This window comes from Mytilus edulis, chromosome 8 (genome assembly GCF_963676685.1).
Source record: "Mytilus edulis chromosome 8, xbMytEdul2.2, whole genome shotgun sequence".
NCBI classification, from domain to species: Eukaryota; Metazoa; Mollusca; class Bivalvia; order Mytilida; family Mytilidae; genus Mytilus; species Mytilus edulis.
This window is the reverse complement of record NC_092351.1, coordinates 7530278-7543617: the sequence shown is the minus strand read 5'-3', so window position 1 is coordinate 7543617 and position 13340 is coordinate 7530278. Positions and strand designations below refer to the sequence as shown.

The following is a 13340-nucleotide window of genomic DNA, read 5'->3' as shown; positions in this document are numbered from 1 at the left end:
AGCTAACAATATTTGAGACATATATAATCTTATAAAAACATTTATCAGTCAAAGTAAAGTGTAAATAGCTATTAAGAATTCATAACAAGAAAAAAGAATATTGAAGATCCATTTGTTGCAATGAAATCATATCTAGGAATCTAGTCTTATGCTACATGATTAGTACATGTATGCAGAAGAATAAAATCGCAGATTTTCTATCTGTATGTTTAAAAAAAAAAATGTTGAAAAATCTCATTGCATCGACTCTTCGGGATTCCAGGAATTATTTTTCGGATTTCGGGACGTCAGGATTTACTTTATTTAAATTCGGGACCTCGAAATTTCGTGTTTTTAAGCCCCGGATTTCGGAATCAGGACCCCTCCTATCCCCCCTCATATATATATACATTTGTATATTCATGTATATATATATATAATGTCTAAAAATAGCAACAATCAACATTCAATCTATTTAAGCGTGGATCAGTTTGTGAAAATAAACTGATACAGTTACTGAATTAAAATTATATAAATGTCTAAGAATATAACTTAAACACACTAATTAATACATTAAAAAGTTCTATTAGATGTTAAATAGAAATACGCAATATTTCGCTAAACAAATTAGCTTCATCAGGCGTGTGCATCTCACAAGGTAAAATCGGATGCATCATGTATATATATATATATATATAAACAAGTCTAAATTGAAAACTACGTTCAAACCAGGGCATTCATTAGGAGGCGGTACCCGGTACTTTTACCCTCCTATGCTATTAACAAGTACCGCCTAAATGTAGGAATTTTTATATAAGATATTCATGGAATAAATTGAAAAGTACCACCTAGAAACGTGGAAAGTACCAGTCAACATGAAAGATAATGAAACCCCTGTCAAACCTATGGTTGCGTTGGATAAAAACCGCAATTTTTATACGTGTGCATGTAACATAAATTTCGTTGTAGAAGGGTCTAAATACAGCACAAACAACATTTTCCAAAAGACCACAAAAGTGAAAAAGTATATTTAAACAAAACCCATTTGACTAACAGGTCGAACAACTGATGTTCTTTAACCCTGCTGACTGCCATTGGCAATTGCCAAATAATATTGATCACAAGATGTAACAAAATGGATCTTAATATAACTTTAATACTAAACAGAAAACAATTAACTAGTGGCCAAGATGTTATGCCACTAACATAAGGTGTCAATATTTTTTTTGTACACCAGATCCGGATTTCGACAATAAATGTCTCTGCAGTGATGTTAGGGATCAAAACGGTATTTGGAAGGCCATATATAATTTACCCTCATTTTTAGATAGACTCTTAAATTTTAAGAGTCAATAGGATGAACGGATCATATAAACCAGTGGGAAAATATGATACAAGCCCAAACGAAAATATATAAACAAGTCTAAATTGAAAACTACATTCAAACCTATGATTACGTTGGATAAAAACCGCAATTTTTATACGTGTGCAAGTAAAACAAATTTGGTTGTAGAAGGGTCTAAATACAGCACAAACAACATTTTCCAAAAGACCACAAAAGTGAAAAAGTATATTTAAACAAAACGCATTTGACTAACAGGTCGAGCAACTGATGTTCTTTAACCCTGCTGACTGCCATTGGCGATTGCCAAATAATATTGATCACAAGATGTAACAAAATGGATCTTAATATAACTTTAATACTAAACAGAAAACAATTAACTAGTGGCCAAGATGTTATGCCACAAACATAAGGTGTCAATATTTTTTTTGTACACCAGATCCGGATTTATAAACAAGTCTAAATTGAAAACTACATTCAAACCTATGATTATGTTGGATAAAAACTGCAATTTTTATACGTGTGCATGTAAAACAAATTTCGTTGTAGAAGGGTCTAAATACAGCGCAAACAACAATTTCCAAAAGACCACAAAAGTATATATATATATGTGTTAACAAAATAGTTTTTAACTTGGCTTCTGCTTACCAAAAGCAGAAAATTAAATACTTTCCATTTTTCCAGCACTGGCACCAAATTAACTATAATACTGTTGCAGGCTAAATAACCATTTCCAAAGAAATAGGCTATTTTGCTGGCTCAAATTTAGATATTTTAATCAAAGCCAGCAAAATAGCCACTGCCTTATAAAAATATGTCTAATTTTGCAATTGCAAAATTAAACAAAAGTTACTATAAATTTAAACAATTCTCTTTGTAAGCATAAAAACTCAAGCAATGCCTAAATATAACAATTACAGGCCTCTACAATAATTATTTTAAACATGCCCAATAGGACAAGTACATACCAAAACTTACTTGTGCTAATATTGAATTGTAATTAAATGTCCAACAAAAATTAGGCTATACAAAATATGTTTGCTTGCCCTAAGCATACATACCCAGAAAATAACTGCTAACTCAAAATCTGTTATTGCTCTGACATGTCTTATGTAAAAATGCTTTTAAAAACATTTGACACTTCAATTTTTCTTTGCAGAAAAAAGAAAGAAAATGCCTACCTACCTACCCACTGTCTCTACCTTTTGATAGGGTTTGGGCAAACCAAAATATTTTTAAGTGCGACCAAACCTTCAACTATCTTTTTTTTGCATTTAAGGTTGATTCAATGAAAAATGAATAAAAACAAGAGAACAGAATTTGATTTATATCTCTTGATATCCTTTTCAAAAATACCCTTCCAGAACAAGTGAATTTAGTCATCGGCCTTAGGATTAGTTTTCATCAATGCCAAAGTCTCATCAGACACTGCACATTAGGCACAGTCTTGTCCCAAAATGTCAACAGGGCCGACCTATCTATTCATCATGGAACCAGTTTGTTTTTGGTGCCACTGCAGAACTGTCTTGTTACCTTATATACAAAGCGCTCAACTGTCTTTTTACCTTATATACAAAGAGAAGGTTAACAGATATATAAATTGGTATTACTTTCACTTGTCTGACCTTTTTTTCCTCTGGTACCAGACAATTGAACTAGCATTATTGTCCAGCCCTGATCAACATATATAAAGATATTAATATCATAATATTTTTTGGTAGATGGTGCAATATTTTGTCTCATGTCACCATGTTTAAAAGAAAGGAGTAGGTCCGGTAAGGACTGATTTTGGCCTCGAATTTCAGGTTCATCTGACGAAAGATTTTGACCACTTTTTAAACACTTAAATGTCTATTTCATTTGAATCAATAAGTTTTGATGAAAGATTTGAACTGATTTAGTCATTAAAAACGTTCCAATTCAAGCTCAAATATGAAAAATCTACCAAATATGCCGAAAAATGTCACTTTTTAGATGGTTTTTGTCAAAAATGAAAGTGGCCGCATCCGTGTTCACCCTCAACCTTTATATATGTTATGTATTATCATCAAATACAACTTACATTTCAATATTAAGGATGAACACGAATGCGGCCACTTTCGTTTTACACGAAAACCGTATAAAATTTAACTAAAATGCTAGAATTGTGTAGATTTTAGTAGTTTAGCATGACTTAATGGTGCTAGTACCCAATATATGTGCATTGTATTGTCAAAAACAGCAGATATTTATGTAGCAGAAGCATTCTACTGTCCAATAAATAACTAAAAGTTTACATTTTAACAATTTTGTAAAACTGCTATTTTTGGGGCCAAAAAGGGGTCTTACTGGACCTACTCCTTTGGAGTTTTTTTTTTTTTTTAGAAAAGATGAAATAAATTAACCATTAAGGATGTACTTAGGTGAAATTCAAAGAATCAAGAATTTAAAATTGATACTTTAAGTTGGAAGAGCATAAGTTAAGGAAATAAATAAGCTAGAAATATTGATAGGTCATGCAGCTCCTTTTCGAGATATTTTATTTCTAAAATATGACAGGAAAAAGGCCCTCAGACTTTTACTGTATAATTGCATTGGTATTATTCGGGTCTCAAGAATATGCTTAAATTTTGGCAACTGACCTTTTATGAGCTATTTAAAAGTATTGTATGAAAAGAAAATGAGTGTTATGGGGCAAAATATTTTACATTGTATCATATGGAAAATATAACCAAGGAGTTCGAAAAATCTGATATAAATTCCAAAACCTCACCTAACATTTGCCTAAGTAAATCCTTAACCTTAATAATTAATAAGGCTTGTTATTTATTACCAATACAATGGTTTTTAGGAGTGAAATTTCTGAAGTTATATTTTCATTTTGTGTATTGATAGATTATTGGCAGTTATATTAATTACTATATTGCAGCTGGCACCAGCAAAATAGAAGATATGCTTTTTACCTAGCTCTGATTAAAAAGTAAAACCACTAAAATGCTGAACCAAAATCAAAACGAAAGTCCCTAATCAAATGGCAAAATCAAAACGAAAGTCCCTAATCAAATGGCAAAATCAAAACGAATATATAAAAAAGAAGATGTGGTATGATTGCCAATGAGACAACTATCCACAAAAAACCAAAATGACACAGACATTAACAACTATAGGTCACCGTACGGCCTTCAACAATGAGCAAAGTCCATACCGCATAATTAGCTATAAAATGCCCCGATAAGACACTGTAGAACAATTCAAATGAGAAAAATAACGGCCTTATTTATGTAAAAATAAAAAAATGAACGAAAAACAAATATGTAACACATAAACAAACGACAACCACTGAATTACAGGCTCCTTACTTGGGACAGGCACATACATAAATAATGTGGCAGGGTTAAACATGTTAGCGGGATCCCAACCCTCCCCCTAACCTTGGACAGTGGTATAACAGTACAACATAAGAACGAACTATAAAAATCAGTTGAAAAAGGCTTAACTCATCAGATGGACAAAAATACAAGTGGACGTGGCCTGGTACTTATACATCCCGACACAAAAAGACACAATGAACAGATCTGAGAGTACTCACAGTTATCTGACAGCTAGTTCAAAGCCACTAACAACTAATAAAAAAATCATGCATCTAAGAAAGTCCCTAATCATGCTAATCAAATGGCAAAATCAAAAGCTCAAACACATCAAACAAATGGACAAGAATCGTCATATTCCTGACTTGGTACGTATATACAGGCATTATCTTTAGTAAAAATGGTGGATTTAACCTGGTTTTATAGCTAGCGAAACCTCTCACTTGTATGACAGTCCCTTAAAATTCCATTATATTGACAAGTATGTGTGAACAAACCGAACAGACATAATAGGTAAAAATGTAAAATATAGATGAGCAGTCAGCATTGTGTTATAACTTATTATCTTAATCACTGTTAAAACAAACAAATATGCAAACAAACATTTACAATGGCATAATAACACAATGACGGGATGTATAAGTACAGAGCCACGTCATATGTAACAAAGAATCACAAAAAGACACATACATGACATATAGACGAAGCATATATAAGAAAAAATAAAAGACAAGAATACAAAAATTATCATATAACAATAACACAATGATGGGATGTATAAGTACAAACCCACGTCAAATGGAAACCACCAAAAACAGACTAAGCAGTAAAAGTAATATTCATAAATACAAATAAAAGAATACTTTATCATATATATATATACCTTAATTCAAGCCGGTTTAAGAAGCTCAGAATACTTTTGACTCAAATCAATTTTCATGTTGAGATGTACTTATTGACTTTTATATTTTTAATTTGAGTCAGTAGTATTCTGAGCTTCTTGGATAAAGTTTAATCTGGTTTGGTGGACACATGTGCAAGTAGTCTGTGTTAGATCATTAGGTTATACACATTATAATTGAAAATTCTAGGTAATCTCTTATTTTTATGCAATTTTCACATTTCCTGATTGACAAAATATTTATAATATCTAGAAAAAAATCAGTAAATGATTGGATAAACAAATTTTGTGACCTGTAGAAAGTACTTTTCAAGATTAACAAGTCTATGGACCTTTATAGAAAACATTAAATTGTTGCGATTGCCAAGACTCACACTAAATTACAATAATTAAATTATTTCAATTGAAAAAACCTTATAATTTACTGCTAATGTTTTTAGAATCTATACATGCTATATGTCTCAATAAGTTTTATAGTGTATAAACAATGGTTTAGTGTTGCTGTTTCTTTTATGACATGATCCCCATCCATACCTTTTATCGCAACAATATATTTGGTTATAAAATGGAAGAACCCCAATTGAATCATGTTTTCCTTTATACCTCCATCAATTATAATTGGAAATCTGTCTTGAAAGTTAATTATATAATTTTCTTTGTTTTTATTTTAGGGATAGCAGTTTATCATCCAGAAGAAAGATGGCACACAGAGGCTTACTTAAACAAAAAGTGGTTGAAAAGATTGGAAATATATGTGAACAAAAGGACAATTTGTTTACAATTGTCCAGAACTTTGTTGTGGAGGTAATTAAATATTTATAATTTATAATGACATTATACATGTTTATGATTAATATTATAAGGTTATGCATGAATATTGGGGAATATTGTCCCGAGTAGAATTTTATATTGCACGAGCTTGCGAGTGCAATATATGTTCTACAAGGAACAATATTCCCCAATATTCATGCCATAACCCTTTTATTGTATATCAATATAGTATTTGAAAGTAAAAATTGGTTTAAACTAAGATTTTATCTTTGATGTCGTCATGAATTTTGAAGATTTATTGCACTAGTGCAATATTGGATTTTATTGCACGCTAACTTTTGGTTACTTTCTGTGGGAAATATTATATTGCTATGCAATAATGATATTTACCAGTTTTATGTTATCTCAGTAACCATCAATCAATCAGCCATTTGCAAACTTGAGAATTTATTGTTTTAATTTCCCATGTATAATCATGATAATCATTATGATAAAATTGCAGAAACTTTTTCTACCTGGTCTTTGACTTAAAGGAAACTGGTTTCAGTGGTTTTGTCTGACTGTCCATAGTTCTATCTGTTAGTGAGACATTTCTCTCACTTTTTATGGCCCTGCAATTATGGTCCCATAGTTTAACCCTTGTCCGTCATCGCATTCAGTCATTCCATCATTCCGCAACAAACCATGATACAGACTTGTTCTCTAAACGCCTTCAGATATTTGGCTGGTTTTTGATATGTGACGTAATCATGATGAGTTACAAACCAAGTTTAAGATCAACTCCGCTGATTTTTGCCGAAATTAAGGGTGACTTTGATAATTTTTGTAAATCACAGTTATACAGACTTTTTTTCTGTAAGCATACCTGTCAACTGACCCGGATTCTGCGGGTGTGACCCGAGATTTTCACAATTCTGAGGGATCACCCGCCGGGTCATTGAAATAACCCGGAAATTCCGAAAATGACCCGATTTCACCCGTATTTCTTAGCCTTGAGATTGATTTTCATGACATAGGTAATATTCCTTTGAAATACCGGCAAATTCGTAATTCTTCCATGAAGATGCAGTTCATCTAGCTATGTAAACTGTCAAATTAAGTGACCCATTAAGTGCATTGGCTTCACTTGACAGCTTTGGTGTCAAACACACTGTTGATTAACACCAATTACCTTAGCTTTAGGTCGTAAATAAATTGCCCTGTTGTTTTACAAAGATATTTCAACTAAGAGTTACTTTCCCTTATTTGTCACCATTCAAAATTATTCCTTATGTTTACGTTTTATGGGTGAAAAAGATTAAATCATAATAATATAAAATTCAAATACATATTGAAAAATAACTTTTCATTATTTTTATACCTTTATACAATTTTTTAAAAAAAAGTTGAAAATTATTTTTTACATTTATACTTCCTTTAACTGTATTACTATATTTTATCATAGTCTAATTTCCTTATGTTTATTCATGTATTAATACCACTACATGGTATGTTTAAAGGCTAGTAGACTCATTTTAAAAATACCTTTGAAAAATAAATTTTAGATGATGACAAAAGTAAAGGACATAAGACTGTGATACACATGTTTATAAAAATCTTTAAAAGTGTAATGAAATAATAATAAATAAGATTTAAAATGACTTAACCAAGTGAACATGCATTGATGTTTTGGTATCTTTGATATACATTATATGAAAATGTACCATAAATACTGAAATTCAGCTCGAAAAAGTTCGTACGCGTTATGACCTGAGATTTAATTCTTCAATGCAGGTCATGACCTGCATTTTCATCGTCACAGGTTGACAGGTATGTGTAAGCCTTCAGATATTAGGCAATTTTTCGATATGTGAGACTACCATCATGTTTGTGTCCACATATATGCATGTTTTGTTGAAATTTCAAATTTTCAATTTTTTAAGAAGGAGCCGTTCAGTTCGTTCCTATACATCAAGTTTTCCTAGAGTTTATTTTAAGGATATCATGCACAGTTTGCGACCAGATTGGTTCATTTTTAGACATCCATTGCTGAGTTATCACTGATAATTTAAAAGATAACACCTTTTTGAACTTAAAACAATTAACATGTAAGTGATTTGCAAAAATATATGAAACAACATTTTTATCATCTACCTCAAATTTTCATTTGTAATTATAATTTTCAAGAACCTAATTGAGATGGAACAACTACTGAATTCTTTTGATCTTATAGAGGATTACAAATTAACCCATATTTAAAAAACTTGCAGCAAACTTCCTTATCAATAAAATAGTAACTGTTCAATGCAGTTAGCAGAACTAATTGATTTTTATCACTTGTCTTAAATGTGCAATTGTGATTTTGCAAACACCTGAAAGCAAGACTGGGAGGTATCTAGTTTCTACAGGTTTATTCAGTGAAAAGTGAAAATTAGGCAAAATCTGGAATATTTTCCTCATAAATGCTGAACACAGGGAAGTGTCAGAATTATGAGTTTATCCATTTGCTGCAAAAAAGTATATTGTTCAAGACATGTGCTTCATGCTCACTTGGACATAGCGTTTTGGAAATTAAAGGAACAGTTACTTGTGGACAGGATGCCCTTGTAGATTTTACTTTACAATAAATACCTGTTTAGATCTAGGTCAAGCTTTATATACCTTGTCTGGCTGTTTGCATCAAATTGTCATGATTTTGTGCAATTTTGTCAACGACTTTAATTTAATTACTGAATAACAAATTGAACTGGTCGATGATAAATAACATTGCTTTCTTGTAAATCATAGATTAAGCTGTAACTATGGCTGTTTAACCCATAAAAAGTGTTTTGTTTTTTTTAAGTACACAGATTCAACATTTGATTTTGCAAAGTAGGAACAGTTTGAAATTTACACTGAAAATTATACATATTATGGCCAAACATTTCAAAAAATATTTTCATTTACTTTTTATTTTACTTAACAGGCCAACAAACAATGCAACAAGATTTTGGTTGAGAAAGATGACACATTTCTGTTAGAATCATACATGGAACTTATGAAGATACTGGACCAATGTTTGAACTCCTGTGTCATGTTAACAGCAGTGGCAGATACATTACAAGGTAAGGTTCTGTTGGAACTGATGAAGATACTGGACCAATGTTTGAACTCCTGTGTCATGTTAACAGCAGTGGCAGATACATTACAAGGTAAGGTTCTGTTGGAACTTATGAAGATACTGGACCAATGTTTGAACTCCTGTGTCATGTTAACAGCAGTGGCAGAGACATTACAAGGTAAGGTTCTGTTGGAACTGATGAAGATACTGGACCAATGTTTGAACTCCTGTGTCATGTTAACAGCAGTGGCAGAGACATTACAAGGTAAGGTTCTGTTGGAACAGATGAAGATACTAGTCCAATGTTTGAACTCTTGTTTCGTGTTAACAGCAGTGGCAGATACATTACAAGGTAAGGTTCTGTTGGAACAGATGAAGATACTGGACCAATGTTTGAACTCTTGTTTCGTGTTAACAGCAGTGGCAGATACATTACCAGGTAAGGTTAATTGGAACTGATGAAGACACTAGACCAATGTTTGAACTCGTTTTGGTATGATCTTTCTAATTGTAATGCCAAATTAGATTTTGACCCAATTTCACGGTCCATTGAACAAGGAAAATGATAGTGTGAGTGGGGCATCTATGTACTTTGGACACATTTTTGTTTTGTTTTTGCATGTGCGTATGTTTGTTCATCTGTTTTTCTGTTCCATTTCAGATTAAAGTTTTTGATAAAGGTAGTTTTTGATGAAGTTGAAATCCAATTAACTCCACACTTAGTACACAAGTTCCTTATAGTCATGATAGTATGATCTTTCTAATTTTAATGCCAAATTAGAGTTTTTATTCCCGTTCCAATGTCCACTGAACATAGAAAATGAGAGTGCGGATGGGGCATCTGTATACTATGGACACATTCTTGTTTTAATATGAATGGAAATTGATCATCTTTGCAAGAAACTGAAAGAGGTGCATATACTAAGGAATACAAATCCCTCTGAGCATCTTACATGTCTAGTTTAGATAGCCAATTGCAATTTTTGGTATATGCCGATTTCACCACTGTCATTCAATGCATTGTAAATTTTGTTACTGAACATATAAAATAACAAATCTATATACATATTGGCTTTACTCTTTCAACTGAATCTGAAGTATTCGGATCATCAATGCAGTCCTCAGTCCACCAACTCATTTTAAGATCAAGTAAAATGAAATATTTTGGTAACTTTTTATTGTCACAAAAGAAAATTTTGCCATCCTTTCACCTTCTGGTGCACCACATATTTTTATTACATTTTAAGGGAGAGGTATGCCCTGCCAATTCATTTTTGTTGAGCCTGCAACTTTTGTTGCAGAAAGCTCAACATAGAGATAGTGATCCGGCGGCGGCGTCGTTAGCTAACTTCTTGAAAGCTTTATATTTTAGAAGGTTGAAGACCTGGATGCTTCATACTTTGTATATAGATGCCTCATGTTACCAACTTTCCGTCAGTTATATGTCCAATGACCTCCACCTCATTTTCATGGTTCAGTGACTTCTTGAAAAAAAGTTAAGATTTTTTATAATGTTAAATTCTCTCTTATTATAAGTAATAGGATAACTATATTTAGTATGTGTGTACCTTGCAAGGTCCTCATGCCCGTCAGACAGTTTTGACCCCATTTCATGGATCAGTGAACAAGGTTAAGTTTTGGTGGTGACCTCATTTCATGGATCAGTGAACAAGGTTAAGTTTTGGTGGTCAAGTCCATATCTCAGATACTATAAGCAATAGGTCTAGTGTATTCGGTGTATGGAAGGACTGTAAGGTGTAAATGTCCAACTGCCAGGTGTCATCTGACCTTGACCTCATTTTCATGGTCAAGTGGTTATGGTTAAGTTTTTTGTCGAGCCTGCAACTTTTGTTGCAGAAAGCTCGACATAGGGATAGTGATCAGGCGGCGGCGGCGGCGGCGTTAGCTAACTTCTTAAAAGCTTTATATTTTAGAAAGTGGAAGACCTGGATGCTTCATACTTTGTATATAGATGCCTCATGTTACGAAGTTTCCGTCAGTCACATGTCCAATGTCCTTGACCTCATTTTCATGGTTCAGTGACCACTTGAAAAAAAAGTTCAGATTTTTTGTAATGTTGAATTCTCTCTTACTATAAGTAATAGGATAACTATATTTGATATGTGCGTACCTTGCAAGGTCCTCATGTCTGTCAGACAGTTTTCACTTGACCTGGACCTCATTTTATGGATCAGTGAACAAGGTTAAGTTTTGGTGGTCAAGTCCATATCTCAGATACTATAAGCAATAGGGCTAGTATATTCGGTGTATGGAAGGACTGTAAGGTGTACATTTCCAACTGGCAGGTGTCATCTGACCTTGACCTCATTTTCATGGTTCAGTGGTTATAGTTAAATTTTTGTGTTTTGGTCTGTTTTTCTCATACTATATGCAATAGGTCTACTATATTTGTTGTATGGTATTATTGTAAGGTGTACATGTCTAGCGGGCAGATGTCATGTGACCTTGACCTCATTTTCTTGGTTCAGTGGTCAAAGTTAAGTTTTTGAGTTTTGGTCTTTTTATCTAATACTATATGCCATAGGTCAACTATATTTGGTGTATGGAAATATTTTATGATCTTTACGTCAGTCGCGCAAGTTTTATTGGACCGTGACCTCATTTTCACGGTTCATTGCACAGTGTTAAGTTTTGTGTTTTGGTCTATTTTCCTTAAACTATAAGTAATAGGTCAACTATATATGTTGTATAGAAGCATTGTTAGCTGTTCATGTCTGCCTGGCATGGTTCATCTGACCTTGACCTCATTTTCAAGGTTCATTGGTCTTTGTTTAGTTATCTTGGTTAATGTTAAGTTTATGTGACAGTTGTAATAAAGCTTAGCTTTATACTTAGGACTATCAACATAATATCAATGATTAGTATAGAAGGCGAGACATTTCAGCTTGTGCACTCTTGTGTGTTTTGGTCTTGTTTTTCTCATACTATGTGCAATAGGTCTACTATATTTGGTGTATGGAATGATTGCAAGGTGTACATGTCTAGCTGACAGGTTTCATTTAACCTTGATCTCATTTTCATGGTTCAGTGGTCAAGGTTAACATTTTTAGTTTTGGTCAATTTTTCTAATACAATATGCAATAGGTCAACTATGTTAGGTGTATGGAAATATTTTATGATCTATATGTCAGTCGCAAGGTTTTATTTGACCTTGACCTCATTTTCACAATTCATTGCTAAGTGTTAAGTAGTTGTGTTTTGGTCTGTTTTTCTTAATTTATAAACAAACGGTCAACTGTATTTGTTGTATTGAAGAATTGTTAGCTGTACATGTCTGCATGGTTCATCTGACCTTGACCTCATTTTTATGGTTCATTGATCAATGTTTAGTTTTCTTGGTTAATGTTGAGTTTATGTGACAGTTGTAATAAAGCTTTATATTTAGGACTATCAACATAATATCAATGATAAGTAAAGAAGGCGAGACATTTTAGCATGTGCGCTCTTGTTAAAATTTTCAAATATATTGAAAATATAAAGATCCCCAAATCATGAATAAACAAATATTGTAGAAATCCAGGAGTGATCTCTATTTGTAAGAAAATTTCTCACAGTTTTTCGTTTAGTCTTTAACCAATCAGTTTTCTGTTCATCTAAAATTATATCACATTTTGTTATATTGTGGTTTTTTGTGGCTGACTATATGGTATGGGTTTTACTCATTGGTGAAAACTGGTCAGTCCTTGTATACATTTATACTTCAACCGATGTTATTTGGTTGGATAGTTAACCCGTTTACAATCATACCACAATTTTTTATTCTATAATTCTTGGAATCATCTCTGGACCAACAGAACTACAAATGAACTATGCAACACCCAATTAAAAGTCCTCATTGATCTACTAGATCTCATATTTTAGCCAATCAGATTCTTATCATCATTTTAAATGTACAGATAT

At 32.5% G+C, this 13340-nt stretch overlaps 1 protein-coding gene across 3 annotated transcripts in view; it reads left to right on the top strand.

Moving 5' to 3' along the window:
• The window catches only part of LOC139484714 (uncharacterized), a 41755-nt gene that overhangs the window by 1343 nt on the left and 27072 nt on the right, over positions 1-13340 (top strand). The window contains exons 2-3 of one of the 3 annotated variants that reach the window (XM_071268589.1): positions 6241-6373; positions 9285-9423. In XM_071268589.1, coding sequence (XP_071124690.1) covers positions 6269-6373; positions 9285-9423 — 244 coding nt within the window. In that variant the 5' untranslated portion in view covers positions 6241-6268. The other 2 variants (XM_071268588.1, XM_071268590.1) reach the window with 2 other exon arrangements.